Source organism: Dysidea avara, chromosome 7 (genome assembly GCF_963678975.1).
Source record: "Dysidea avara chromosome 7, odDysAvar1.4, whole genome shotgun sequence".
In the NCBI taxonomy this organism is placed as follows: domain Eukaryota; kingdom Metazoa; phylum Porifera; class Demospongiae; order Dictyoceratida; family Dysideidae; genus Dysidea; species Dysidea avara.
This window is the reverse complement of record NC_089278.1, coordinates 36855238-36882272: the sequence shown is the minus strand read 5'-3', so window position 1 is coordinate 36882272 and position 27035 is coordinate 36855238. Positions and strand designations below refer to the sequence as shown.

The 27035-nt window shown below is 39.2% G+C and overlaps 1 protein-coding gene across 1 annotated transcript in view; it reads left to right on the top strand.

Moving 5' to 3' along the window:
• The window catches only part of LOC136262573 (death-associated protein kinase 1-like), a 65233-nt gene that overhangs the window by 36011 nt on the left and 2187 nt on the right, over positions 1–27035 (top strand). Inside the window, exons 10-12 of the mRNA XM_066056905.1 lie at positions 22320–23925; positions 23974–24311; positions 24370–24435. Coding sequence (XP_065912977.1) covers positions 22320–23925; positions 23974–24311; positions 24370–24435 — 2010 coding nt within the window. The remainder of the gene's footprint in view (positions 1–22319; positions 23926–23973; positions 24312–24369; positions 24436–27035) is intronic.

Sequence of the window (27035 nt, the reverse complement as noted above, 5' to 3'; positions counted from 1 at the left end):
GGTTGCTAAGTAACCATTGCTAAGGTGAACGTCATTTTGAGAGCATAGCAATGGTTGCTAGTTAATAGTTGCTAAGTGTGATTGGTCTTTTGCAGTGGTTATATATTTGAATTTCTGCCTAGTAACAGTTGCTATGGTTGTCGAATTAATTTGCAATAGGACAGATGGTTGTGGTATTGAGGATTAATAGTTCTCGCATTGTAAACAGGAAGGAGTAAAATAAATGCTATTACATATACTAATCATATTGAAATATGTATATTGATTTCCAATTCTATTATTACCCTTGGGGCACCAAGGGTTACAGTAGTTGTCTGCAAATTTTCTGTTACCACTTTAACTGCTGTGTACCTCATTTATAGGTTAAAACAAGGTGCCATTATATTTCTCTTGAGTTTAACAAATGAAACATGTGGATTGTTCACAAACACTTTATTCAAAAGTTATTTTCCAGAAAGATATTAAATAATAGTTATACGGGCACAATGTGGAGTCTATGAAATTTATAAACCCAAAGGCCCGGGCTGTAGCGCACGAGCGAAGCGAGGGCGCTACTAAGGGCCTGAGGGTTTATAAATTTCATAGACTCCACATTGTGCCCGTATAACTGCTTTAGACTCTATTTCACATTACACTCAGATTACTTACCTCATCCACGGCTGTTTCTGCTGTAGGCTCGGCAAAAGCGGCTGGTTTTCTTGTGATAATACTAGCGCCATGGCAACTATGCGTCCTCACGTGACAAAATAATAGCACTCGTTAAATCACTGCACGTGAACAATGCATAGCGATTGGATAAACCTAGATTTTGAGCATATGTTATATTGTGCCTGAAGGCGTGGAGTATATTAGAAAACAAGGTGGAGTATATGAGATTTATTACCCACCCAAAACAGCCTAAATAGAGTCTAAATAATAGTTATACGGGCACAATGTGGAGTCTATGAAATTTATAAACCCTCAGGCCCTTAGTAGCGCCCTCGCTTCGCTCGTGCGCTACAGCCCGGGCCTTTGGGTTTATAAATTTCATAGACTCCACATTGTGCCCGTATAACTGCTTTAGACTCTATTTCACATTACACTCAGATCACTTACCTCATCCATGGCTGTTTCTGCTGTAGGCTCGGCAAAAGCGGCTGGTTTTCTTACGATAATACTAGCGCCATGGCAACTATGCGTCCTCACGTGACTAAATAATCGCGTTCGTTAAATCACTGCACGTGAACAACGCATAGCGATTGGGCAAATCCGATTTTGAGCATATGTCATATTGTGCTTAAAGGCGTGGAGTATATTAGAAAACAAGGTGGAGTATATGAGATTTATTACCCACCCAAAACAGCCTAAATAGAGTCTAAATAATAGTTATACGGGCACAATGTGGAGTCTATGAAATTTATAAACCCTCAGGCCCTTAGTAGCGCCCTCGCTTCGCTCGTGCGCTACAGCCCGGGCCTTTGGGTTTATAAATTTCATAGACTCCACATTGTGCCCGTATAACTGCTTTAGACTCTATTTCACATTACACTCAGATCACTTACCTCATCCATGGCTGTTTCTGCTGTAGGCTCGGCAAAAGCGGCTGGTTTTCTTACGATAATACTAGCGCCATGGCAACTATGCGTCCTCACGTGACTAAATAATCGCGTTCGTTAAATCACTGCACGTGAACAACGCATAGCGATTGGGCAAATCCGATTTTGAGCATATGTCATATTGTGCTTAAAGGCGTGGAGTATATTAGAAAACAAGGTGGAGTATATGAGATTTATTACCCACCCAAAACAGCCTAAATAGAGTCTAATTATCATTAGGCCACTTATTGTTAATTTTATATTTCAGATCCCCAGCCCACACACCACCTAATTTGGTTATTATTATGAGTTTTCACTATTACTTCATATAGAAGTTCTAAAAAAACTTGCTTACATAGCTAGGCATAGTGAAAGGAAGACTAGATGGGCTGAAGATTAACCCCAAGAAGGGACTTTACGTGTAGGTTATCGCACAAATCGAGGTATCTTCGCTATTTTAGAGACCTGAGGAATGGCACAATAATCACCGAGGGCGAAGCCTGAGGTGATTATGTGCCATTCCGGAGGTCTCTAAAATACCGAAGATACCGTGGATTTGGGTGATAACCAATTTAGACTATGGTTTGTACAGCTCTGGTCACTGTCAATAATGGTGGCTTCCTGATCAAATTAGTGTTAAAACAACTCACTGGTAGGCTTCCTAGATGAATACAATCATCTCTATTATCCAGTGATGTTTTCTTCACACTCTAGTGATGATTTCTGATGGCTGTTGTGAATGGAATCCAGCTAAACACGTGACGCATGTAACAAAAAAATTTGTCACGGGTATCTAACCAGTTTAGATACCTACCCACGGGTATCTATTTGATTTTAAATACCTCATTAACGACCAAACTTCAAAGAATACTATGCGTACCATAGTCTAATTCTCTATAAGGTAAAGTAAAAGATACTCTATTAAGCATATAACTAACTCTAATAAAACAGTCAGGTGCATGTAACATTGTAAGAATGTAATGAATAATAAATAATGTGCCACCCACCCACGTTGGTTTAGGCTAACTTTCTGATCTGAAACATAAGTAGCCTTAACTTGTCCAGATTTTGTCACAGGTTTGTTGTGGATCACTTGGATTTCTGACTTGCCTCTCTACTCGTGTAACATGGCTGTTTACAAGGTTTGCATTAGTTTACAATCCACAACCTGGGGAGAAAAATTAGTTGTCACACAGTCAGATAGCTGACTAGCTAACAGAGCTGAATGATGTACCAATATTGTTAGTAACCTACCCTACTGGTTTTGATTAGAAGTGTACCGATATGGGTTTTTGGCATGTACCAATATCTGATATTGATGCTACTAAATGAAGCCAATAATCAATGGTTGATCTAATATTTGCATTACAGTTTTAAGCAAACAAAAGTGTACATTTACCTACAACATGTGCATGTATTCATTGCTATACTCTGCCTGTGGTGGTAGCTCAGTTTTCTACTGGACAATTAGGCACTCACAAACATTTTTATATATACTCCCATGAAGCCTTAAAGTGGATATTTCTGCATTACTCTGCATTTTAGTGGCTTGTGAGAAAGCTGGTACAACAAGTTTCCTCTTTTTATTACAAAGGTACTACATAACTGCTTTATTTGTAAAGACTGTGATAAGCTTTCTAGCAACAAACACTAGAATCCTGTGTAGGTATATGACTACTCACAGCAGAGCATTTGTTATCCCATACTTATTGGGTAACCAGACATGTGACAGGCAGGTGATGATGTGGCCACTATGTAAACAAGTTTGTCTGTGGTAATTTGTACTGAGGTATTTGGTTTATCATACTATCGTAGTGTATAGTAGGGACCACAAAGGAGTAGGCATGGCGCACGAAATAAAATCACCCAAAAAGCAGCCTCAGTTTTCCCTGACGATGATGAGGCAGTATTGGTTAGGTAAAGCTAAGCCCAAACAAGCTTTCAGATCGACTCGAAACACTTTCAACAAGTTGCTATGGAATTTTAAAAATAATTTATTTAACGGAATTTTCTACTGACAGACTGACTGAGTAACTAACCGACTGACTAATTCCTTCAGACAAGCGTAACTCGATAACGGCTAAGGCTACAGGCTTGATTTTTCACTGTTCAACGTCGCTTTGGCCCGACAGGTGCCTTTTGGCATACCGCAGTATGTGCAATGCCTTCTTCATGGACTTACCAGTGTCCTCCTTTGTGTCCAGGGCCGCCCACGGGGGGGGGCAACTGGGGCATTTTGCCCCGGGCTCCAGCCTGAAAGGGGCCCCAGGAGGCCCCATGAAGGGCCCCCTGAATACCTGTTTAAAAGATTGATATACTGTAATAGAACAGTCAGATCTAAATACTCTAATAGAGCAGTCACAATATTCTTCAGAGGAGCAGTGTAGCAAGCTTATAGATAAGGAGATATGGTTGGTGATGGGTAGTTATTGTTATTGTCAGCAGGTTGTGACATTTTTTTTTTTTTTTTTTGGTCTTCAACTTACAGCTTGGGTGAAGGGCCCCACTTTAACTCTTTGCCCTGGGCCCCTTAATTTCTCTGGGCGGCCCTGTTTGTGTCCCATTCATCTTTGCTGACAGCGAAAAGTGTCGATTTGGCAATAGCATGTGATGGCTTCCCTTCATAACGGAAATCGTCCGTATTTGTCATAGTGGCTATTTTGATAGCAGAGGTGCTTTTCAAATAGTTCTTGATTCGTACTGATGTGTAACGGGTTGAACATAGCCGACAACGAAGCGCAATGGATTCAGACGATAATTATTGATATAATCCGGGGCGCACAGCATCATTTCTTTCGATATGCATGAATTGCAGTAGTGCTTTTCTAACAGTTGTTGATTCGAAATGCTGCGTAACAAGTTGAACATAGCTGACAACAAAACATAATGGATACTTCACTTTTCAGACGATATTGGGGCGCGCGATGTCATTTCTGATGTGGTATGCGTGGGTTCACCAGTCATAATAATTATTTACAAAAAAAGTTAACAAACAAGTACGCAGAAAAATATGGAATTTTCAACTAGAGTAGGGACCATAGCACATCGATAAAAGTACTGAAACAAGCTGGAGTAGTCCATGATATTAAATCACAGTAAAACAATAAGAAGTGTTATATCCCTACTGTGCTCAAGATACCATTATGGAAATGCACAGTAGGGAAATAACACTTCTTATTGTTTTATGGTGATTTAATATCGTACACTACTCCAGCTTGTTTCAGTACTTTTTATCGATGTGCTATGGTCCCTACTCCAGTTGAAAATTCCAAATTTTTCTGTGTACTTATTGAGGTAAATGGCTGTTACTTTAATACCAATGGCTTTTATATTAATACCATGATATTTAGTAATACTATGACATTTAACCCTCAGGATGGCAAGGCTAGGGTTACTGTAGTTGTCTTGTGCGGCTCTGTGTGAATTTGTCTGTTGGCTTCTCTTGATGAGTTTAACAAATTAAATGTGTGGATTGTTCTGCAAACACTTTATTCTAAAGTTGTGGTGATATGTGCTGTTCATCTTGGCCTCCTCACTTCTTGATGAAGTCTTGATGTACAAAGTGATAGCAATAAATCCTTTTCAACCATAGTAGTGTATTACAACTAGCGATACTCCACTGATTCAGACGAGGGATTGACAAACGCAACAAAAGCAGGGATGAGATTTCAAAATCTTTAATATGCCAAGATTTCTTAATTATTGTTGAGTTGTCCAGATATAACCAGCGATCTACAACGTTTCAGGCCAGGCTCCATGCAGATCTCTTGGATTTAGACTAGAAGCTTTAAATTAATGAGCCTTCACGAATCTTGTGGTCAGTATAATATGATAAAAATGGAGTGTGCTAGAAAGGCTGGTGCCTAATTGGGACTAAGGTCCACGTGTTGTCACACAAAGTTACTACACTATTTGTTGCTGCTTGTTTTGTGCTAAAGCTACTGTAAGTTATTTCAGTAGGTACAAGTTGTATTTTTATACCTGGTTTGTGTGCTAACCAAAGTGATAATTGTAGCCCTGTTATAGAAACAGGACAAGCAGCAAAACTGATCCACGTGTTGTTACCTGGTACTATGGATCTCCATATGTTTATTCAATTTCCCCGAGGGTTTTGCACAATAGTGCTTCAGTTTATACAATTTGCTATTTGTAATAGTTGTAATATGGGAATGAGGGCTTTGCAACCAGAGGGCATACATTCAGGTAAAGCCCAAATTGCCCCGTGTTACAGCTAATATGTAACACTTATCAGCTGATAGCCTGTACAGGGTGATCAATCACCCAAGCCAATATGAGTGCAGTCACTGGATGTATTATATATGCATACCTAAAATTTTTGATTATGGCTCAGCAGCTAGTACGTTCTGGTTACGTTTGGTTATGAAGATGGACATTGCCTAGAGATATCACAGAGAATTTCAGTTATGCAAGTTTAATGTTTTAATCAGTGCTATTGAATCGTTTATAGAAAATTACTGGATAGGTAATAGCATGCTTGTAGAGTAGTTACTCCATGTAGAGTGGTAGCTTTGTGATGGGTGTGTGTCCATATTTGAAAACGTACAGAAACAATTGGTGAATAAGTTATAGCATTAGTTCTTACCTTAGCCCAACGTTTTTCAACTCGTAAGATGGCGAGGATAACAAAACACTATCCGCCTGAGTGGTTTTCATAGCAAAATCCAAGTCGTGCATCCTAATCACGTGAATATTAATCGATACCCACAATTGATTGTGGCCTCAGTGTCTATATAATTATTGCCCAGTTGTAGCCCAGGGTACATTTCGCATGTAACCCGGCTAGCTGAGATACATACAAAATGTAGCCCAGATAGCTCCTTTGACCTGAGGTGTGAAAGTGTTACATGTAATATACCGTATAACAACAAATATTGGTGAAACTAATATCTGGCAATTTGCCATAAAATTGCAGTTGGCAAAAATTTAATTTGGTGAAATGCTCTCACTGAAAAATTGGCAGTGCACACGAGTGGTATAAGGACAAAGTGCACATGCTGTAGTGTACAATCCTTTTTGTGCTAAATGTTATGGACTCAGTCACTGCATCCATCTAGTCGCTTTCATGATTGAACCAGGTTTGGATCTGACCAGCATTAAAGAATATCCAGGTCCTGCTGCAGCCCGATTTGTTTTGTAGTCCATGCCCACTCATCAAGATCATTTGCTGTCTGTAAGCATACGTAGAGTCTCACCCATTTATCAATGGCTGTGCACAAAATCATGTCTTTTTGTATCTGCAAACGGAACCACGCCCACTAATCAAGTATATGAGTTCTAGTCTAGTCCATAGCGTGGTCCCACCCATTTGCATGCATGGACCACGCTAATTTACCAACAAGGTATATTTAAGTAGTATCCATGAAGTCACACTTGGTTTGTCGAAACCTGTTTCAACAACTGCTATCAAAAGCTTAGACACAATAATAATGGTGAAATTTAAATTTGGCAGTTTAGTGATGAATCGCCAATTCACCGCCAAATTTAATTTATATACAGTATACCACTGAGGCCTGCTCACCTAATAGGTGAAGGAAGGCAAACTTGCATTCACCACTTTACTTTTATACAGTGGTTTGTAAACATTGATTGTGGGTTAAAATTGTGGGCACAAAAATATATGATTGTGGGTTTCACTGGCTGTAGTGATACCATTTCTAACCAAATAACCACTTTGTGGATGTCTAAAGTAACCTAAGGTGCTAAAATAAGTACTTAGGAGTATAGGTTGTGAATGGCTGAGCCATCTTGTCATGCAGTTGAAATGTGCTGTGTAGAAAAACAATCCCCACATTATGAAAATGATCATTTACTGATGCCTATATAGTAACTGAACTATGCAATACTGACTCACTCAATTATATTTCTTTCTGAGAAAATGGTTAGCCTAACCGTAAACCAACATATTAGAGTCTATGCTAAACTCAAACCCACAACGCAAACTTTAGTAGGTTATATAAAGAATCAAAGGGAACTGATGCTTTGTAACTGCCTCAATATCAAAGCAGTTGTGGTCAGGGCCATATCATGATATTGCCCTAACACAGGGCAATATCATGATACTCCCCTGTAGTCAAGGCAATGCATGAAATATAGTCTAGTGGTTTCTTTTGATCTGAGGCATCAAAGTGGTATATTTTTTAATGTCACCCAGCTAAAGCGCATTGCATGGGATGTAAGTTATAGTTATATCCCAGTACGAGGGTGATATCATTGTTATTACACGAGTCCGAGGCGGAGCCGAGGACGAGTGTAATAACAATGATATCATCCGAGTATACGGGATATAACTGTTTTATATCCCAGTGCGCGGGAGTGCGCAGAAGTTTACGGATAGTAAATTAAGTTCCGGTTTGAGTTCCTGTCACTGTGCTCAAGATTTCGTCCGAATTGTGTGGAGATTCTACTTCGTAGCTACAAGAGAGACCTTACATACTGCCTACAAACTGTAGCGAAGGGCGGTGTTATGAAGCAGCGGTTCCAGGTACAATTCGCCTTCGTCAGAAATTGGTATGGTGGTGTCGCGTGGTGTGCAAGAGAAAAATAAAGGCCAACAAGTGGCTACCATAGTCCACGATAGAACGATGAAGCTAGAGGAAGTTAGTTCTTCACCATAGTGACCGTTGGGAGTGATTGCTGGAGCGAAAATCGTCACGTACTATTCTTGACATTTGTTAAACTATCGTATTGGTAACTTGTAGTGGTATTGTGTAAAGGATTAACAGTTTTCTTGTAAGATTTAGGTAGTTTTAAGTGCTGTATTGGTGTGTTTTGTATCGATATTTCCTTATTTGGCTCTTTGTTCCATTGGTAAACAATGCCATTCACGGTTATTATGATGTCACGAAAGAGACTGAGTGGCTCCGCAACAGGGTGATAAGTTAGTTATCACTGGGTGATAACTAATATATCGCACAGTAGCAGCGCCGCTCTGTCTAGCTGTATGGTAGTTATAACCCAGCGCGGCGCTTTGATACTCCCACGCACTGGGGTTTAAATACTCTTATTTTCTCATGGTATATAGCATTGATACTGTATAGCACTATTGTCATCAGTCTTTCAGTGATATTTCTACAAAAGATGCAGATGACATCTTGATGTATAGGCCTATACATTCTACAAATGACCTCTGTCCTTACACCATACTTGGAATAAAGATAAAAAATAAACTTAGTTGTTGTGAAACAGTCAACATTGAAAGTGTAGATGTAAAGGTTGAATCTGGCAAGTTCTAGAACTTTCTTGAGAATTGTGTATAAATAGATAGTGTAGCATGTACATTTTGCTGGTGTTATTGTACTACTGGTGTGCTGTTGTTATTTTGCTGTTGCTGCTGTATTTTTTTACTGCTGTTGATTAAAGAGATTCTTAATCAAATAGACTGTGTATAGTTTCTCTGGAAATAGATTTGGGCTCAGTATCGTGGTCTTTACGACAAAATTGGTAGCAGAGGATGGTTGAAGGTTAAAAGCTGATGACTATGGAGACTAATAGTGAGATACTAGAGTTAAAGAAAGGTTTAGAACAGCAGCAAGGTAATGAACAGCTTGAAGATAGCATATTAGAGTTAAGACAAGAAAAAGCTAAAGTAAAGACACTATTTACTAAGGCAAGGCGTAGAACACTAGTTTTGATACAAGAAAAAGATGTGACTGTAGAAGTTATTAAGGATGCTTCTGAAGATTTAGATGAGGCTTTGGCGAATGTTATGGACACAATGACTAGGTTAGCAGATGCTTTTAGAGAAAACAGAGATCGTAATAATGGGGATAAGCTCAGCCAAGAAATAGAAAAGGTTGAGTTAGAGTATAGTAATGCACAAGATCGTGTGCAAGACACCTTGGATGAACTGAATAAAGTAGCTAACCTCAACAAGTTTGTCAGGAGATTAGAAGAAGATAGTTTCAAACAGTCAGAGACAATAGCTGATTATAAGACTACAGCCTCAAGGGAGGTATCAAAGTCAGAGGATTTAATAGCACACCAGCAGTCTGAACATGTAAGAGATAATATAAAACACCAGCCGCGAGTTGTAAGAGAAGGCAGCATAGTAAAAAGTAAGATTCCCACTGTGTCACTTCACTCGGCAGTGGATCATCAGATTACAGTACCAGAAAGAGGGGCATATTATCCATTGGATGAAGGGACAAGCCAGAATATGGCTGATTCTGCACTGATTGGACAAGACCTGTGGAAACAGCTTAAAAGGGTTAGTATTCCTGTTTTCTCCGGTGATAAAAGAACATACTCAAATTGGAAAGCTGCCTTTTTGGCCTGTGTGGATCAGGCACCAGCCACCCCAGAATACAAGCTCCTTCAATTACGACAGTGTTTGGCTGGAGAAGCTTTAAAGACAATTGAAAGTTTGGGACACAGTGCTGCAGCATACCAAGCAGCAAAAGAACGATTAGAGCGAAAGTTTGGGGGTCAGAGAAGACAAATAGCCATATACTTGGAGGAAATTGACAGTTTTAAGCCGGTTCGACCTGGAAATTACAAAGATATTGAAAAGTTTGCAGACCTATTGGATGTTGCTATTGTAAATTTGAAGGAAACACATTATCCTGAGGAGTTAAGAGATGGTATGTTGTATATCAAATTACAAAAGAAATTACCAACTCAAATGCTGGCTGCTTACCATCGTTGGGTGTTTGAAAACTACAAGATTGAAAATGTTGAGGTGTTGCGTGAATGGATAGTTCAGGAGGCAGAATTCCAGATGAGGGCTATAGAAACAGTCCAAGGTTTGTCTACTGGAAGGTATGGAAAGCCAGAGACTAGATCTCATGGTTTTAGAGAACCTCATCAGACCTTTTTTGGGAGGTCAAATGCCAAGCTGGAGTCTGGTGAATCCCGAGGTCAGAGGTCATGTAGAGTTTGTAATAAACAACATGGAACATGGACATGTGATGAGTTTAAGGACATGTGATGAGTTTAAACAGCTGAATATCCAGAAAAGGTGGGAATGTGCAAAAAGGTTAAGACTATGTTTCCGTTGTCTGGGCGAGGGTCACCTGGGCCAATACTGTACACGTACCAGAGTTTGTGGCTTGAATGGTTGTAAAGAGCTTCACCACCGACTGTTACATAGAAATCCAGTTACCTTACCTGATAACGTTGAGGAATCACAGAGAATAGCAACAAACAAAAGATCAACAGTTAAGGTTGATCAGCCACTTACTACTGAGGCATCAAAGTGTACCCAAGAAGAGAGGGTCCCAGTGACAAGAGTGGATTCCCCCAGGGAGGGGGACCAAGTGACATCAACTCAAAATACCACCATGGTTTCTGGAATCTCGAGTAATATTGCCTTAAGGACAATACCTGTATTTGTGAGAAATGGGCATAGAAAGTTGATGGTTAATGCTCTCTTGGATGATGCTAGTACTAAGACTTACCTGAATACGGATGTAACATCAGAGTTGGGATTGAAGGGTAAGCTTCAGAGAATAAATGTAAATGTATTGAATAGCCAGGTTGAAACTTTTGAGACTTCACCAGTTGAGCTTTTGATAGAAAGTTTAGATGGAAACACTACTTTGAAAGTGACTGCACTTACAACAGGTAGAGTTACCGGGAACATGAAAGTTATTGATTGGGTCGAGTGTGCAGGAAGATGGCCACATTTAAGAAATATAGAGTTTCAAAAATTAGGACCTCGACCGATAGTTGATGTGTTAATAGGGCTGGATTGTTCTGATTTACATTTTTCTTTCAGGGATATACGTGGTGAACCAGGCCAACCTGTGGCTAGACTTACACCACTTGGGTGGACTTGCATTGGACCTGTCTATGATGAGGGACAGGCTTGTATGACTAATTTTGCTAGAACTTACTTTACCACAGGGGACACTGATGTCAGCAAGATTGAAGCTGTATTACAGAAATTTTGGGAAGTCGACAGTTGTAGTGGAGAAGTGAGTTTCTTATCTCCTAAGGATAAACTGGTGTTAGAAAAGACAAAAAAATCAATTCAATTTGTTGATAGTCATTATAGAATCTCCATACCATGGAAGGGAGATTCAGTGTATCTACCTGACAACTATTCTGTGGCGGTGAATCGTTTGAAGAACCTTGAGAAACGACTGGCAAAGAATCCTGAGGTGGCCAGGTCCTATCAAGAGACCATTAAACAACATTTGGAGAAGGGTTACATCAGGCAAGTTAACCCTTCGGAGAAATCCCACAGACAGTGGTACTTACCACACTTTGCGATAGTTAAGAAGTCAAGGTTGACAACTAAAACCCGCATTGTATTTGATGCTTCTGCTCAATGTGATGGAGTGTCTTTGAATGATGCTATACACCAAGGGCCAAAGTTACAGCAGGAATTATATCAAGTTCTGCTACGTTTTAGAAAGCTCCCAGTAGCTTTGATATGTGATATAGCTGAAATGTATTTACAGATCAAGCTTTATCCACAGGATCGGCCTAGTCACAGGTTCCTGTGGAGAGATTTAAGTTTGGAGGAAGACATAAAGGAGTATGAGTTTGATCGGTTAGTATTTGGTTTAAATTGTTCTCCGTTTTTGGCACAATTGGTGACACAACATCATGCTAAGATTATCAAGAAAGATACCCTATGGCTTCTGAAATTATATTAAAGTCAACCTATATGGATGATAGTATGACTTCAGTTGTGAGTGAAGATCAGGGAGTCCAACTTTATCAAGAGCTATCCGACCTTTGGGCGGGGGCAGGAATGCATGCCCATAAATGGCTATCAAATTCTGATGTGGTTCTTAGTCAGATTCCAGTAAAGGATAGAATTTATGAGATTGACCTAAACAGTGACCCCTTACCTTCAGTCAAGACACTTGGAGTAATGTGGCTAGCTACGGAGGATGTGTTTTATGTTTAATTCAAAAATGATGGAACAAAGGTTTGAGTTAACAAAGAGAAATTTTTTGAAGAAAATTGCAACCTTGTTCGACCCATTGGGCTTTTTGTCCCCTTTTGTAATACGAGCAAAAATGTTAATGCAAGAAGTGTGGGTACAAGGTGTAGATTGGGATGAAGAGTTACCACTGGATACATCTACACAAGTGACAACATGGTTCAGAGAATTATCAAGTTTACCAAGTGTTAGAATTCCAAGGTGTTTACAGTTGAGGAAGGAGGTGAGCTCAATTGCAGTGCATGTGTTTGTGGATGCTTCACTGGAGGCTTATGGTGCAGTAGTTTATGTAAGAGTCAAATATCAGGATGGAAGTTTATCAGTACGTTTAGTTTCATCCAAGACCAAGGTGGCTCCACTTCAGTCAGTGAGTGTACCACGTTTAGAGCTCATGGGAGCTGTGTTAGGGAGCAGGTTAGCGACATCAATTTCAGATGCTTTAGATATGGAGAAACAATCCTATACTTTCTGGACTGATAGTGCAAATGTTCTATGGTGGATTAGGGGATACAGTAGAACGTTTAAGTTATTTGTTGCAAACAGAGTGGGAGAAATACACTCATCCTCCTCTCCTGATCAGTGGCGATATGTTCCAACAAAGTTGAACCCAGCAGATTATTTGACACGTGGAGTTAAACTTATGGAGTTAGTAGAGTTGAGGATGTGGTGGGAAGGTCCAGAATATTTAAAAGAAGATGAATCCCAATGGCCAAGAAATGTTGTTGACAAGGGACCTGCATCAGCTGTAGAAGGAGTTAAACAGAAATATACAGTGAAAGAACCATCAGAAGAAAAATCAACCTTTATGACTACCACAACAAACATAATTTGGCGATTACAACCAGAACGTTTCTCCAGCTGGAATAAATTAACTAGATTACAAGCCTGGGTTATGAGATTTACAACAAATTGTCGTTCTCACCAGCATGAAAGATTGTTAGACAAAGGAATAAATTTGGAGGAAATAAGGGATGCAGAAAAACTAATTTTGAAGACAACACAGAAAGAATGTTTTAAAGAAGAGTATACAGCCATAGTCGAAAGAAAGAAATTACCTAAAAATAGTAAATTACTCAGTTTATGTCCACGACTGGATGATGATGGGGTGATGAGATCAGAGGGCCGACTCAAGTATGGTGAATTCCTTCCATATGATGTAAGGTATCCTATTATACTGCCTAGGAAAAGTTGGATAACCAAACTTATTGTGAAGCATCACCATGAGCTGGGGAACCATAGTGTGGGTACTAACCAGATATTGTCCACTTTATCATCCAAATATTGGATTGTGGCTGCCAGGGAAGCAATCATTGAGTGGGAGAGAGAGTGTGCCATGTGTAAGAGGAAGAAAGCAAAGAGGACAGAGCAAATAATGGCACCTTTACCATTGAATAGGTTGACAACATCCTTGAGGGCTTTTGCAAGAGTGGGAGTAGATTTTGCTGGACCATTTATCACGGTACAGGGTCGAGGAAAGCGAAGACAGAAACGCTACTTATGTCTTTTCACGTGTCTCGCATGCAGAGCTGTTCATTTGGAAATTGCTTATGGCTTGGATGTTGATTCTTTTCTAACTGCTTTCAGCCGAATGATTAATAGGAGAGGACTACCAGAGGAAATAATATCAGATAACGGCACTAACTTTGTGGCAGCAGATAAGGAACTCAAGGAGATGACATGCCAATTAGTAAACGATTCGAAGTTCACTTCTACAATGATTAAAAGAAAGATAAAGTGGTCTTTTAATCCTCCCCAAGCCCCACACTTTGGAGGAGTCTTCGAAACGATGATTAAAGCAGCAAAGAGGGCAATCATGGCTATTCTGGGTAACTCGGACATTACTAAATGAATGATATAGCATTACTAAATGAATGATATACCAGTATTGTTAGTAAACCATCTTGCTGATTTTGATTAGAAGTGTACCAATATGGGTTTATGGCATGTACCAATATCTGATATTGATGCTACTAAATGAAGCCGATAGCCGATAGTTGATCCAATATTTACATTACCGTTTTAAGCAAACAAAAGTGTACATTTACCTAAAACATGTGCATGTATTCATTGCTATACTCTGTCTGTAGTGGTAGCTTGGTTTTCTACTGGACAATTAGGCACCCACAAACATTTTTATATATACTCCCATGAAGCCTTAAAGTGGATATTTCTGCATTACTCTGCATTTTAGTGGCTTGCGAGAAAGCTGGTACTACAAGTTTCCTTGGTTATCCTCTTTTTATTACAAAGGTACTACATAACTGCTTTATTTGTAAAGACTGTGATAAGCTTTCTAGCAACAAACACTAGAATCCTGTGTAGGTATATGACTACTCACAGCAGAGCATTTGTTGTAGAGTAAACAATAAGTCACTGGCACTAAACAGCCAAGTGGATAACCAATATATAATCTGTTTATGTACAAACTATTGTTACTTTATAAGTATCGGTAGCAATATCGGTTCTCCTTCTGTTCTGTACCAATACCAATATTGGTAAAAATTATCCAATATTTTAGATAATCCAATTATCAGTATACCTCCAGTTTTGGTACTGCCTATTTTTGTCATACAGTATGGCTTCCCTGTGGACATGTTTTATCCCATATTTAGTGGGTAACCAGACATGTGACAGGCAGGTGATGATGTGGCCACTATGTAAACAAGTCTGTCTGTGGTAATTTGTACTGAGGTATTTGGTTTATCATACTTCGTAGTGTATAGTAGGGACCACAAAGGAGTAGGCATGGCCCACGAAATAAAATCACCCAAAAAGCAGCCTCAATTTTCCCTGACGACGATGAGGCAGTATTGGTTAGGTAAAGCTAAGCCCAAACAAGCTTTCAGATCGACCCGAAACACTTTCAACAAGTTGCTATGGAATTTTAAAAATAATTTATTTAACGGAATTTTCTACTGACTGACTGACTGAGTAACTAACCGACTGACTAATTTCTTCAGACAAGAGTAACTCAATAACGGCTAAGGCTATGGGCTTGATTTTTCACTGTTCAACGTCGCTTCAGCCCAACAGGTGCCTTTTGGCATACCGCAGTACGTGCAATGCCTTCTTCATGGACTTACCAGTGTCCTCCTTTGTGTCCCATTCATCTTTGCTGACAGCGAAAAGTGTCGATTTGGCAATAGCACGTGATGGCTTTCCTTCATAACGGAAATCGTCCGTATTTGTCATAGTGGCTATTTTGATAGCAGAGGCGCTTTTCAAATAGTTCTTGATTCGTAGTGCTGTGTAATGGGTTGAACATAGCCGACAACGAAGCGTAATGGATTCAGACGATAATTATTGATATAATCCGGGGCGCACGGCATCATTTCTTTCGATATGCGTGAATTGTAGTGGTGCTTTTCTAACAGTTGTTGATTCGAAATGCTGCGTAACAAGTTGAACATAGCTGACAACAAAACATAATGGATACTTCACTTTTCAGACGATAATTGGGGCACGCAGCATCATTTCTGATGCGGTATGCATGGGTTCACCAGTCATAATAATTATTTACAAAAAAAGTTAACAAACAAGTACACAGAAAAATATGGAATTTTCAACTAGAGTAGGGACCATAGCACATCGATAAAAGTACTGAAACAAGCTGGAGTAGTCCATGATATTAAATCACAGTAAAACAATAAGAAGTGTTATATCCCTACTGTGCTCAAGATACCATTATGGAAATGCACAGTAGGGATATAACACTTCTTATTGTTTTACGGTGATTTAATATCGTACACTACTCCAGCTTGTTTCAGTACTTTTTATCGATGTGCTATGGTCCCTACTCTAGTTGAAAATTCCAAATTTTTCTGTGTACTTATTGAGGTGAATGGCTGTTACTTTAATGCCAATGGCTTTTATATTAATACCATGATATTTAGTAATACTATGACATTTAACCCTCAGGATGGCAAGGCTAGGGTTACTGTAGTTGTCTTGTGCGGCTCTGTGTGAATTTGTCTGTTGGCTTCTCTTGATGAGTTTAACAAATTAAATGTGTGGATTGTTCTGCAAACACTTTATTCTAAAGTTGTGGTGATATGTGCTGTTCATCTTGGCCTCCTTACTTCTTGATGAAGTCTTAATGTACAAAGTGATAGCAGTAAATCCTTTTCAACCATAGTAGTGTATTACAACTAGCGATACTCCACTGATTCAGACGAGGGATTGACAAACTCAACAAAAGCAGGGATGATATTTCAAAATCTTTAATATGTCAAGATTTCTTAATTATTGTTGAGTTGTCCAGATATAACCAGCGATCTACAACGTTTCAGGCCAGGCTCCGTGCAGATCTCTTGGATTTAGACTAGAAGCTTTAAATTAATGAGCCTTCATGAATCTTGTGGTCAGTAAACCTATAATATGATAAAAATGGAGTGTGCTAGAAAGCTGGTGCCTAATTGGGACTAAGGTCCACGTGTTGTCACACAAAGTTACTACACTATTTGTTGCTGTGCTAAAGCTACTGTAAGTTATTTCAGTAGGTACAAGTTGTATTTTTATACCTGGTTTGTGTGCTAACCAAAGTGATAATTGTAGCCCTGTTATAGAAACAGGACAAGCAGCAAAACTGATCCACGTGTTGTTACCTGGTACTATGGATCTCCATATGTTTATTCAATTTCCCCGAGGGTTTTGCACAATAGTGCTTCAGTTTATACAATTTGCTATTTGAAATAGTTGTAATATGGGAATGAGGGCTTTGCAGCCAGAGGGCATACATTCAGGCAAAGCCCAAACTGCCCCGTGTTATAGCTAATATGTAACACTTATCAGCTGATAGCCTGTACAGGGTGATCAATCACCCAAGCCAATATGAGTGCAGTCACTGGATGTATTATATATGCATACCTAAAATTTTTTATCATGGCTCAGCAGCTAGTACGTTCTGGTTACGTTTGGTTATGAAGATGGACATTGCCTAGAGATATCACAGAGAATTTCAGTTATGCAAGTTTAATGTTTTAATCAGTGCTATTGAATCGTTTATAGAAAATTACTAGATAGGTAATAGCATGCTTGTAGAGTAGTTACTCCGTGCAGAGTGGTAGCTTCATGATGGGGGTGTGTCCATATTTGAAAACGTGCAGAAACAATTGGTGAGTAAGTTATAGCACTAGTTCTCACCTTAGCCCAACGTTTTTCAACTCGTAAGATGGCGAGGATAACAAAACGCTATCCGCCTGAGTGGTTTTCATAGCAAAATCCAAGTCGTGCATCCTAATCACGTGAATATTAATCGATACCCACAATTGATTGTGGCCTCAGTGTCTATATAATTATTGCCCAGTTGTAGCCCAGGGTACATTTCAAATGTAACCCGGCTAGCTGGGATACATACAAAATGTAGCCCAGATAGCTCCTTTGATCTGAGGTTTGAAAGTGTTACATGTAATATACTGTATAACAACAAATATTGGTGAAACTAATATCTGGCAATTTGCCATAAAATTGCAGTTGGCAAAAATTTAATTTGGTGAAATGCTCTCACTGAAAAATTGGCAGTGCACACGAGTGGTATAAGGACAAAGTGCACATGCTGTAGTGTACAATCCTTTTTGTGCTAAATGTTATGGACTCAGTCACTGCATCCATCTAGTCGCTTTCATGATTGAACCAGGTTTGGATCTGACCAGCATTAAAGAATATCCAGGTCCTGCTGCAGCTCGATTTGTTTTGTAGACCATGCCCACTCATCAAGATCATTTGCTGTCTGTAAGCATACGTAGAGTCTCACCCATTTATCAATGGCTGTGCACAAAATCATGTCTGTTTGTATTTGCAAACTTACGTGGAACCACGCCCACTAATCAAGTATATGAGTTCTAGTCTAGTCCATAGCGTGGTCCCACCCATTTGCATGCATGGACCACGCTAATTTACCAACAAGGTATATTTAAGTAGTATCCATGAAGTCACACTTGGTTTGTCGAAACCTGTTTCAACAACTGCTATCAAAAGCTTAGACACAATAATAATGGTGAAATTTAAATTTGGCAGTTTAGTGATGAATCGCCAAATTTAATTTATATACAGTATACCACTGAGGCCTGCTCACCTAATAGGTGAAGGAAGGCAAACTTGCATTCACCACTTTACTTTTATACAGAGGTTTGTAAACAGTGATTGTGGGTTAAAATTGTGGGTACAAAAATATATGATTGTGGGTTTCACTGGCTGTAGTGATACCATTTCTAACCAAATAACCACTTTGTGGATGTCTAAAGTAACCTAAAGTGCTAAAATAAGTACTTAGGAGTATAGGTTGTGAATGGCTGAGCCATCTTGTCATGCGGTTGAAATGTGCTGTGTAGAAAAACAATCCCCACATTGTGAAAATGATCATTTACTGATGCCTATATAGTAACTGAACTATGCAATACTTCCTTCTGAGAAAATGGTTAGCCTAACTGTAAACCAACATATTAGAGTCTATGCTAAACTCAAACCCACAATGCAAACTTTAGTCGGTTATATAAAGAATCAAAGGGAACTGATGCTTTGTAACTGCCTCAATATCAAAGCAGTTGTGGTCAGGGCTATATCATGATATTGCCCTAACACAGGGCAATATCATGATATTCCCCTGTAGTTAAGGTAATGCATGAAATATAGTCTAGTGGTTTCCTTTGATCTGAGGCATCAAAGTGGTATATTTTTTAATGTCACCCAGCTAAAGCGCACTGCATGGGATGTAAATACTCTTATTTTCTCAATCATTCTTGGTATATAGCATTGATACTGTATAGCACTATTGTCATCAGTCTTTCAGTGATATTTCTACAAAAGATGCAGATGACATCTTGATGTATAGGCCTATACATTCTACAAATGACCTCTGTCCTTACACCATACTACTAGTATCTTTGTATACAGTACCTGAGTACCTTCAAAACCAGACCATCATGACATGATTGTGTTGACTACAACTGCAATAAAGAAAACCACCTACTTGGGTTCTTAAACATTCCAGACCATGCCATTAAACAATTTGTGTCATCTGGGTATCAACCATCCCATACTGTTAAAATGACATTTCTAAACTTGAAGTAACTCATGTGATATCTCTGTACAAATCACCAAAATGATGTAACAGATGTGAAAAGTGTCTCAAGCACGAGTGACCATCCCCATAGATACCAGTACAGGAATTTGTTAGAAGCCACTTTTTATGTACGTTCTAGAAGAATTTATCCCAAGCGTAGCTAATTACTGTTCTACTTGAGGACATAATTACCTCAGTGTAGCCTGGGTTGCAAATAGCTCCTTTGAAGCTCATCCAGCATCTAACTATACAAACTCCCTCAGATATAAACATAAAGTATTTAAGTTGTAAATGTGCACATCTGGTAGTGTGCCTTCAGCTCTTTCCTTCCAAGTCATCAGTACATAACTGCTTTCTGTGACACGAGATGCAGCCTTCAGTGTAGTCAACAGATTCCACCATTCTATTTCCCATTTCCTACAGATCCTGAATTGGTCTCAGAACAATTCAGAGTGGATTATAATGGTCAGCCATTAGACATTTACCAACCAATTAGATCGAATACTGCCCAATTACCTATTGAACCAGTCAAGGATGTCCGACCACTTTCTGCTAAAAAAGATCGATATGTACTGTAATAGAACAGTCAGCTACTCTAATACCCCTTCATATGGTCACTTTAAACCACATTCAACCCGGGTTAACGTGTTCATATGACCACCATAACCAGGTTGAACCCGGGTTGAACCCAGAAGTCATAACCGAGTTCAACCCTACAAAAAAGGAGCAGGGTTGAGCTCGGGTTTAACTCAGTTTATGGCTTCAAAAGTGGGTTGCGGTTTTTAATGAATACATAAAATGCACAGAAGACAATTATCACTCAATGAATACCATCATGTGATGATTGATTGTGAACAGAAACTGGGTTGAATGTGGGTTACTCAACCCGGGTTGAACCCACTTTTGGGTGGCCATATGAAAAAGGTTGTAATAGAGCAGTCGTAGAACTTCTAAAAATGCGTACCTAAAAAGTCCTAAATAACAAAAAAAAATTGTCTTGGAGAATGAATCTATATCTTTCAATGAAGTGCAATTTTCACCATTCTACCACATGTTCATACACATGGCTGTTTTAATGGCTTCTAAAGGGTTATGATAGTAGGGACCACAAAGGAGTAGGCGTGGCCCATGAAATAACATCACCCAAAAACCAGCCTCAATTTTCCGTGACGACAATAGGCAGTATTGTTTACAGTAGGTAAAACTAGGCCCAAACAAGCTTTCAGATCAACCAAAAATGCTTTCAACAAGTTGCTACGGATTTTTATTATTTTTTAAAAATTATTGAACAGAATTTTCTACTGACTGACTGACTGATGCCTTCAGACAAGCGTAACTCAATAACGACTAAGGCTATGGGCTTGATTTTTTCACTGTTCGATGTCGCTTTGACCTGAGAGGTGCCTTTTGACATACCGGAGTATGTACAGTGCATTCTTCATGGACTTACCAGTGCCCTCCTTTGTGTCCCATTCATCTTTGCTGACAATAAAAAGTGTCGATTTGGTGGTAGCACGTTTTGAGTTCCCTTAGAAATGGAAACTGTCCATATTTTTCATAAACATCAACTTTGACCTTGATCTGATGTAATGTCAGATCAACAAGGACTAGTTATAATCTTCTCTGGAACAATCCAATATTCACTTTACACTCTACAAGTGTGCTAGTAACTAATGGTGTGGTAAAATGGTAAACAAGGTCACTGAGCATGATGTGTCCTTGAAAATTATACAAGCGTAAACTTTAAATTTATTAAAAAGTGCAATAAGGTAATATAAACAATAATTTGAATATATTATTTACACAACACCAAGGCAGAAACTTTTCCACTAGCAGGTTTACAAAATTACACAACTAGTGCTCAGTTGCAATAAGCTTACCACAAAAGTAGGCATCGATGGTCATTCCAAAGCACTCGTGAACTCCAACAGATGTCAGTATCAATTAGCTACATAGTAATGCCTCTTACAGCAGCATGAGCACTATAAATAATTTTGTGGCATCTAAAGATGAGAATGTGTCAACATAGACACATCATGTTACTGTCAGACCTTCAGTATTGGTCACTGTAAAGTTCTAATAAATAAAATAAAATAAATAAAATTACTGTCTATGATAAAGATGGTAACCAAGGTGATTGAAGATAAAAATGAAAGCAGGACAAGCAGGCAGGCTGGGGTAGTTGGGTAAGGCAGATACGATCGGACATGAAGGATAGACTAGCACTCTAAAGACCAATATAGTATTGTACATGTGCACTAGAAATCTAATTCAGTGTCATAGAGATTAACTGGCATGTCCCAACCTAATCTTGTAGGCCAGGTCCTTGAAACCCTCAACACTTAGTATAAGTTGTGTCCACTTATCACACAGCCTTCCCCCTCCCAAAATGCTGCCATCATCTTACTTGGAGGAGTCTTAGTGTTACTAACATCAGATATAGTCGGACGCAGACACGGGACATTTTCAAAAAGCGATTTCACATTTACATAACAGTTACTTTCATAGCTAACACTGTTTTTACAGCAGTCTTCGCTTCCAGACCTGGGCGTTGATCTTGTCTTAGCGTGTATGCCCCATGCAACTTAGCTTAGCAGGCCAAATCCATAATCTTACGCCTTTTAGTACAAGGCGCAGGCACACAGAATTTAATAAGTGTACATAACACAGAATTTAATATCACATGTATGTATGACTGTAGTTAGCCACAAATTCTCTTAAGCCACTGCACTAATATGATAATACACTTTCTCTTACCTTACCACTTTAGTAACTGATGAAGAAAAGAAAGCTTACTCACTGGCAATGAAATTTGGGGAAGCTAATTCCTCCAGTATACGTCTCCTAGTATTCGGTCCCGAGAATGCTGGGAAGACTTGCTTAATTTCTACTCTCTTTGATGAATTGTTCCAAGAAAATGCAGCAACAGAAGGAGCAGATGTTAAGATTGGTACCATCTATGCAAACAACTGGCACCAGTGCACTCGTGAAGATATGGCTGACAAGCTTCACGTCCGATACTGCCATAGTTTAAATGTGACTGTAAAGAAAGAGGCGAAGCCTTTACTTCCACGTTCACATTCACGTTCACAAATGCAAATGCCTGAAGTAAAGGTAAAAGAAATCAAGAAAGCTAAGATCATGAAGGTATCCAGTGAAGATGAATTTATTGCCATTGTGTGGGACTTCGCTGGCCAGATCCAATACTTGAACACCCATACTGTATTTGTGAGGAAAAACAACCTGGTTTTTATTGTCTTTAAGGCTTCCTGCAATTTATCTCATCCCACACAAGCCAGGCCAGGTGACCAGAATAAATCTGCACATGTTCCAAAGGCCAGCCAGTTTAAAGTAATTCATTACTGGCTTCAGACCGTCACTTCAGTTTGCAACGATGATGGAGAACTCCAACACAAGTCTGAACGGCTACCCACTGTAGTCTTGATTGCAACCCATCTTGATGAAATCACAGGTGATGTTGAAGCAGCCAAAAAGGAAATAATTTTACAACTTGCAAAAGAGCTTAAAGGAAAGCCATATGCAAAACATCTGTTTGGAAATCGCGAAGGCCTACAGGTTGCTCTAGAAAAGTATTGTATATTTATAAGTAATAAGGACCGAGATCCATCCACCATTTCCCAACTAAAGAATATCGTGAGTCAAGCAACTACTCCAATTTTACAGGAAAAACATCCACTAGTCTACATAAAAATTGAAGAGAAGCTGCTGCTACAAAAGGAAGATGTTATCACTACCTCTGAATTCCATAAGATTGCAGTTGAAAATGGCTTCATGGCTGAGGAAGATAGTGATGAATTGAGAGGGGCTCTCACACATTTTCACCACAAAGGCATCATCTTGTACTTTCCTGCTGTTGAAACTCTCAAAGAATTGATTTTTCTGTCTCCCCAATGGTTGGAAAAGTTGATCTCTTTTCTTGTTGTTGGCCATCCTTACAAAGCAACAGGAGATACAAAAGATGATGCTTACACATGCCTTACAGAAGATGGTTTCCTGTTAGGTACTTTCTTGGCCCACATGCTTCAGATGTTCAACAAGAGATACAGATTTGCCAGTTCCGAAATCTGTTTTGAAAAAGCAGTTGCTTTTCTAATTAAGTTTGGCTTTATAGTAGCAGTTAGCACTAAAACAAGATTGTTTGATTCCCATCCTGAAATCGAGATTGACAAGGAAAATGAAGTGTTCATTGTACCTTCACAGCTTCGCATAGCTAAAAATGACATGGAAAAGCAACAGAACAAAACAGATGAATGGTCCATTCATTTCAAATTTAGGGCTGGGTTCATTCCACCAATGGTATATCACCACATGGTGGCTGCATGCATCACTTGGAGTGGAGACCGAAGTATTGTTGGGTGAGTGATGAATAATTGATTTAGTGTTGTAATTTTGTTATTGCATAGGTTGACCAAATATGAAATAAAGATTGTTCTGAGCAAAGGCCAGTTATATCATGTCAAGTTAAGTGAAGAAAGTAGTACTATCCAGTTGGACATTGTCCTAGTGAAAAGTCTTGAGGGTGCTGCTGAATGCCGTAAAGAATTGATCAGCTTTTTTCGAAGTAAACTAAATGAAATTTGTGCAGAAATCATTCCTGCGTCTGCCAAGCCCATACCTTTTGTGCCATGTCCAAATTGTGGAAATCCACACATCAAATATGATATTCTAATACAAAAGAAAGACCTTTACTGTGGCACTTTCGTTCCGGATGATTGGTATGAAGGACTGCTTACCTCACCAGGTACGTATGAAAACTGCATACTATATGAAAATTTACTATAATACATTAAAAATTTCAGGCATTGAGAGCACTGATCATTGTCTTGCCCATCCTGAAGTACCTAGCACTACAACCGATCACCAAGGTAACAGTATAAATGATTATACAGTGGATCCTTACTAATCTGAACAGCTCTGTTATCATGTTGCAAAAGTCTGTTCAGTTTAGCAAAGCCCACAGAGCCTAGCTCAGTTACTCTAATAGAACATACATCTGTTAACAAAATTACTAATCTAATAGAATGGTTACTACTACTGTTCAGATTAGTGAGGATCCAGTGTAGCTATTTTTTCACTAGATTGGTGCTACCATATGTGACCTGCTGAGCGAAAACTGGTCATTTTTGCAAATACATTATATATATGCATGTCACGTTAAAATTTTATGCACGTTTTAATCGATTCAGTGTGTACCGTACCAAAACAAAGGTCAATGAATAAAACCTATACACCACCAGATTTTCCTTTTCATTGGGAGTAAGAAAATTCTTGTTTTTTTGTGTTCGTACAGCATACCATGGTATGTGAGTTATGGGTGCTTATTTACGATGTGGTAAAAAAAAGTGTACAGTCATTATTTAATTGTTGAAATGGCCTTCTTCTTTGTCCACACAGAGATGTACATGGAAAACCGTATACTTTAATCGATGTGCCAATTCATGATGAACTGACTGAGCCAAAGCCTGTCTTTGTAGCTTGTTTCAGTCATGAGTTATGAGTAAGCACCTGTATTTCATTTGCCATATTGTTGCTGTATACATCGAGTTTATTCCTGTTTCAACTGTCTAGCGCTGTATCTCCAAGATTATTCTCACAAAAAGCTGAAACTTCGGCTGTCCACTCCTGTGTTACTATAGATAACAGACATACAATAAAATGCAATTAAAGGAATGTGTGAAAATGGCCAGTGTTTTGCTCAGTGGGTCACATATTATGTAATGAGAGTAATTGAAGAGATGGTAAGATTGTAAAAATCAGACACAGATTCTCTCATACTGCCAACTTAAACATAAAGATACTAGCCACCTTTTTGTGGTTTTACAAGGCTATTGCCCATCATGCAAAGTTTTGAGTTTACAAATTATCAAATATGGCCAGAACTGTAAAAACCCGGCATAATGTGCATTTTCAAATTCTTTATTATTGGCTATTTATAATCTACATAGCCAAGTGTATGGTTCATGCCAATAACTTTTAGAGTTACAGGCCTACAAAGTATTTGCATAGCAAGCATATATAATAGGGAAAAAAATTACAAGCACTTACAAAAAGCATGCAGTTGTAACTTACAAACACAATGATATAGAGTTGCAACTATAGTGCAAGTCATCAAGAATGTCCAAATATTTATCGCACAGTAATCGCACTCACCAAGAATCGGTAACTCTATCTTTTTCGCGAGTCGTAGGCACTACTGTGATGAAGTCACGTATCGATTTTGACGTCAATTGAGCGAATGGTTGTTAATGTATCACCTGTTTTATTTTAACCAATCAGATCGCAAGCGGCATCTTTGATATTTGTGGTTGCCATGGCACGACCATGCGCATTACATCACAACAATAAATATTTCGCACCTTTTGTTGCTTCCTGTCTGTTGTTTGCTCACTTCAACAAGTTGTAAAATGCATATGTCAAGAATGCGCAAGGCGTCCCTAAGGGAAAGGGCTTCTGAAATGAATAAGCTAAAAGTTGAGAAGCGTTTGAGGTCTGGTGAGGTTTCTTGTGAGGAGGTCAGAGCTGGAACGTCAGAAGAGATGAGTGAAGATACCAGAGAAGGCACTAGAGCTGTCGACACGGTTCCATTTGAAGATTTTCCGGCACCTTTAGAAGAAAATAGTAGTGATGAGGAAGCCAATGAAGATGAAGATTACGAAGGTTCGATTGCTGAAGACGAAATTCACGCTATATTTGAGGACTGGGTTAGTGACATGAAGCGCACAGATAAGCAGAAGGTAACGATGATAGTTTATGACAACTACATCCAGAGGTTTGGGTTAACCAAGACAGGAGCTGCAAAGGAAACTGGGCTACTTTTTAGAGTGAATGAGAAGACAATAAGAAGGTGGAGAAAAGATTTTCTGAGCAACAGTGGAGAATTTACTGAAGATTCCAGAGGAAGACACAATAGGTACCATGTGATGATGGACGAGCAATGTCGAGAGCTTACTTTAGAGTGGGTTCGTGGACATGCAGGGTATGCCGAACATGACTGCTCATGATTTTTGTAATTGGGCAAATGGGACCCTGTTGCCTTTGGTAAGGGAGCACCATCCTAGCATACCAGCCAATGTTAGTTTGAGTACAGCTTGTAGGTGGCTCCACAAGCTAGGGTTTCAGCCCTCCAGCACCAAAAAGGGTGTCTACATTGATGGGCATGAGAGGAAAGATGTAGTCGAATACAGAACCCTTTATTTGAGGCGTTTAGAAATTTTGTCCAGTACTCATGCACCCCCACCTCTATGTACAGATGAAGTGTCAGAGCCTTTTATCGGGCCCCAACGTAGACACTTAGTTTTGCTTTTTCATGACGAGAGCACATATCATTCAAATGAGGATCAGGGCTGGATGTGGGCTGAGAAGGAAAACCAGTTAATTAGACCTAAAGGGCAAGGTCGAGGGATAATGGTAAGCAATTTTGTTGATGAATTCAATGGCTTGTTGAGGTTAACGATGGAAGAGTTCG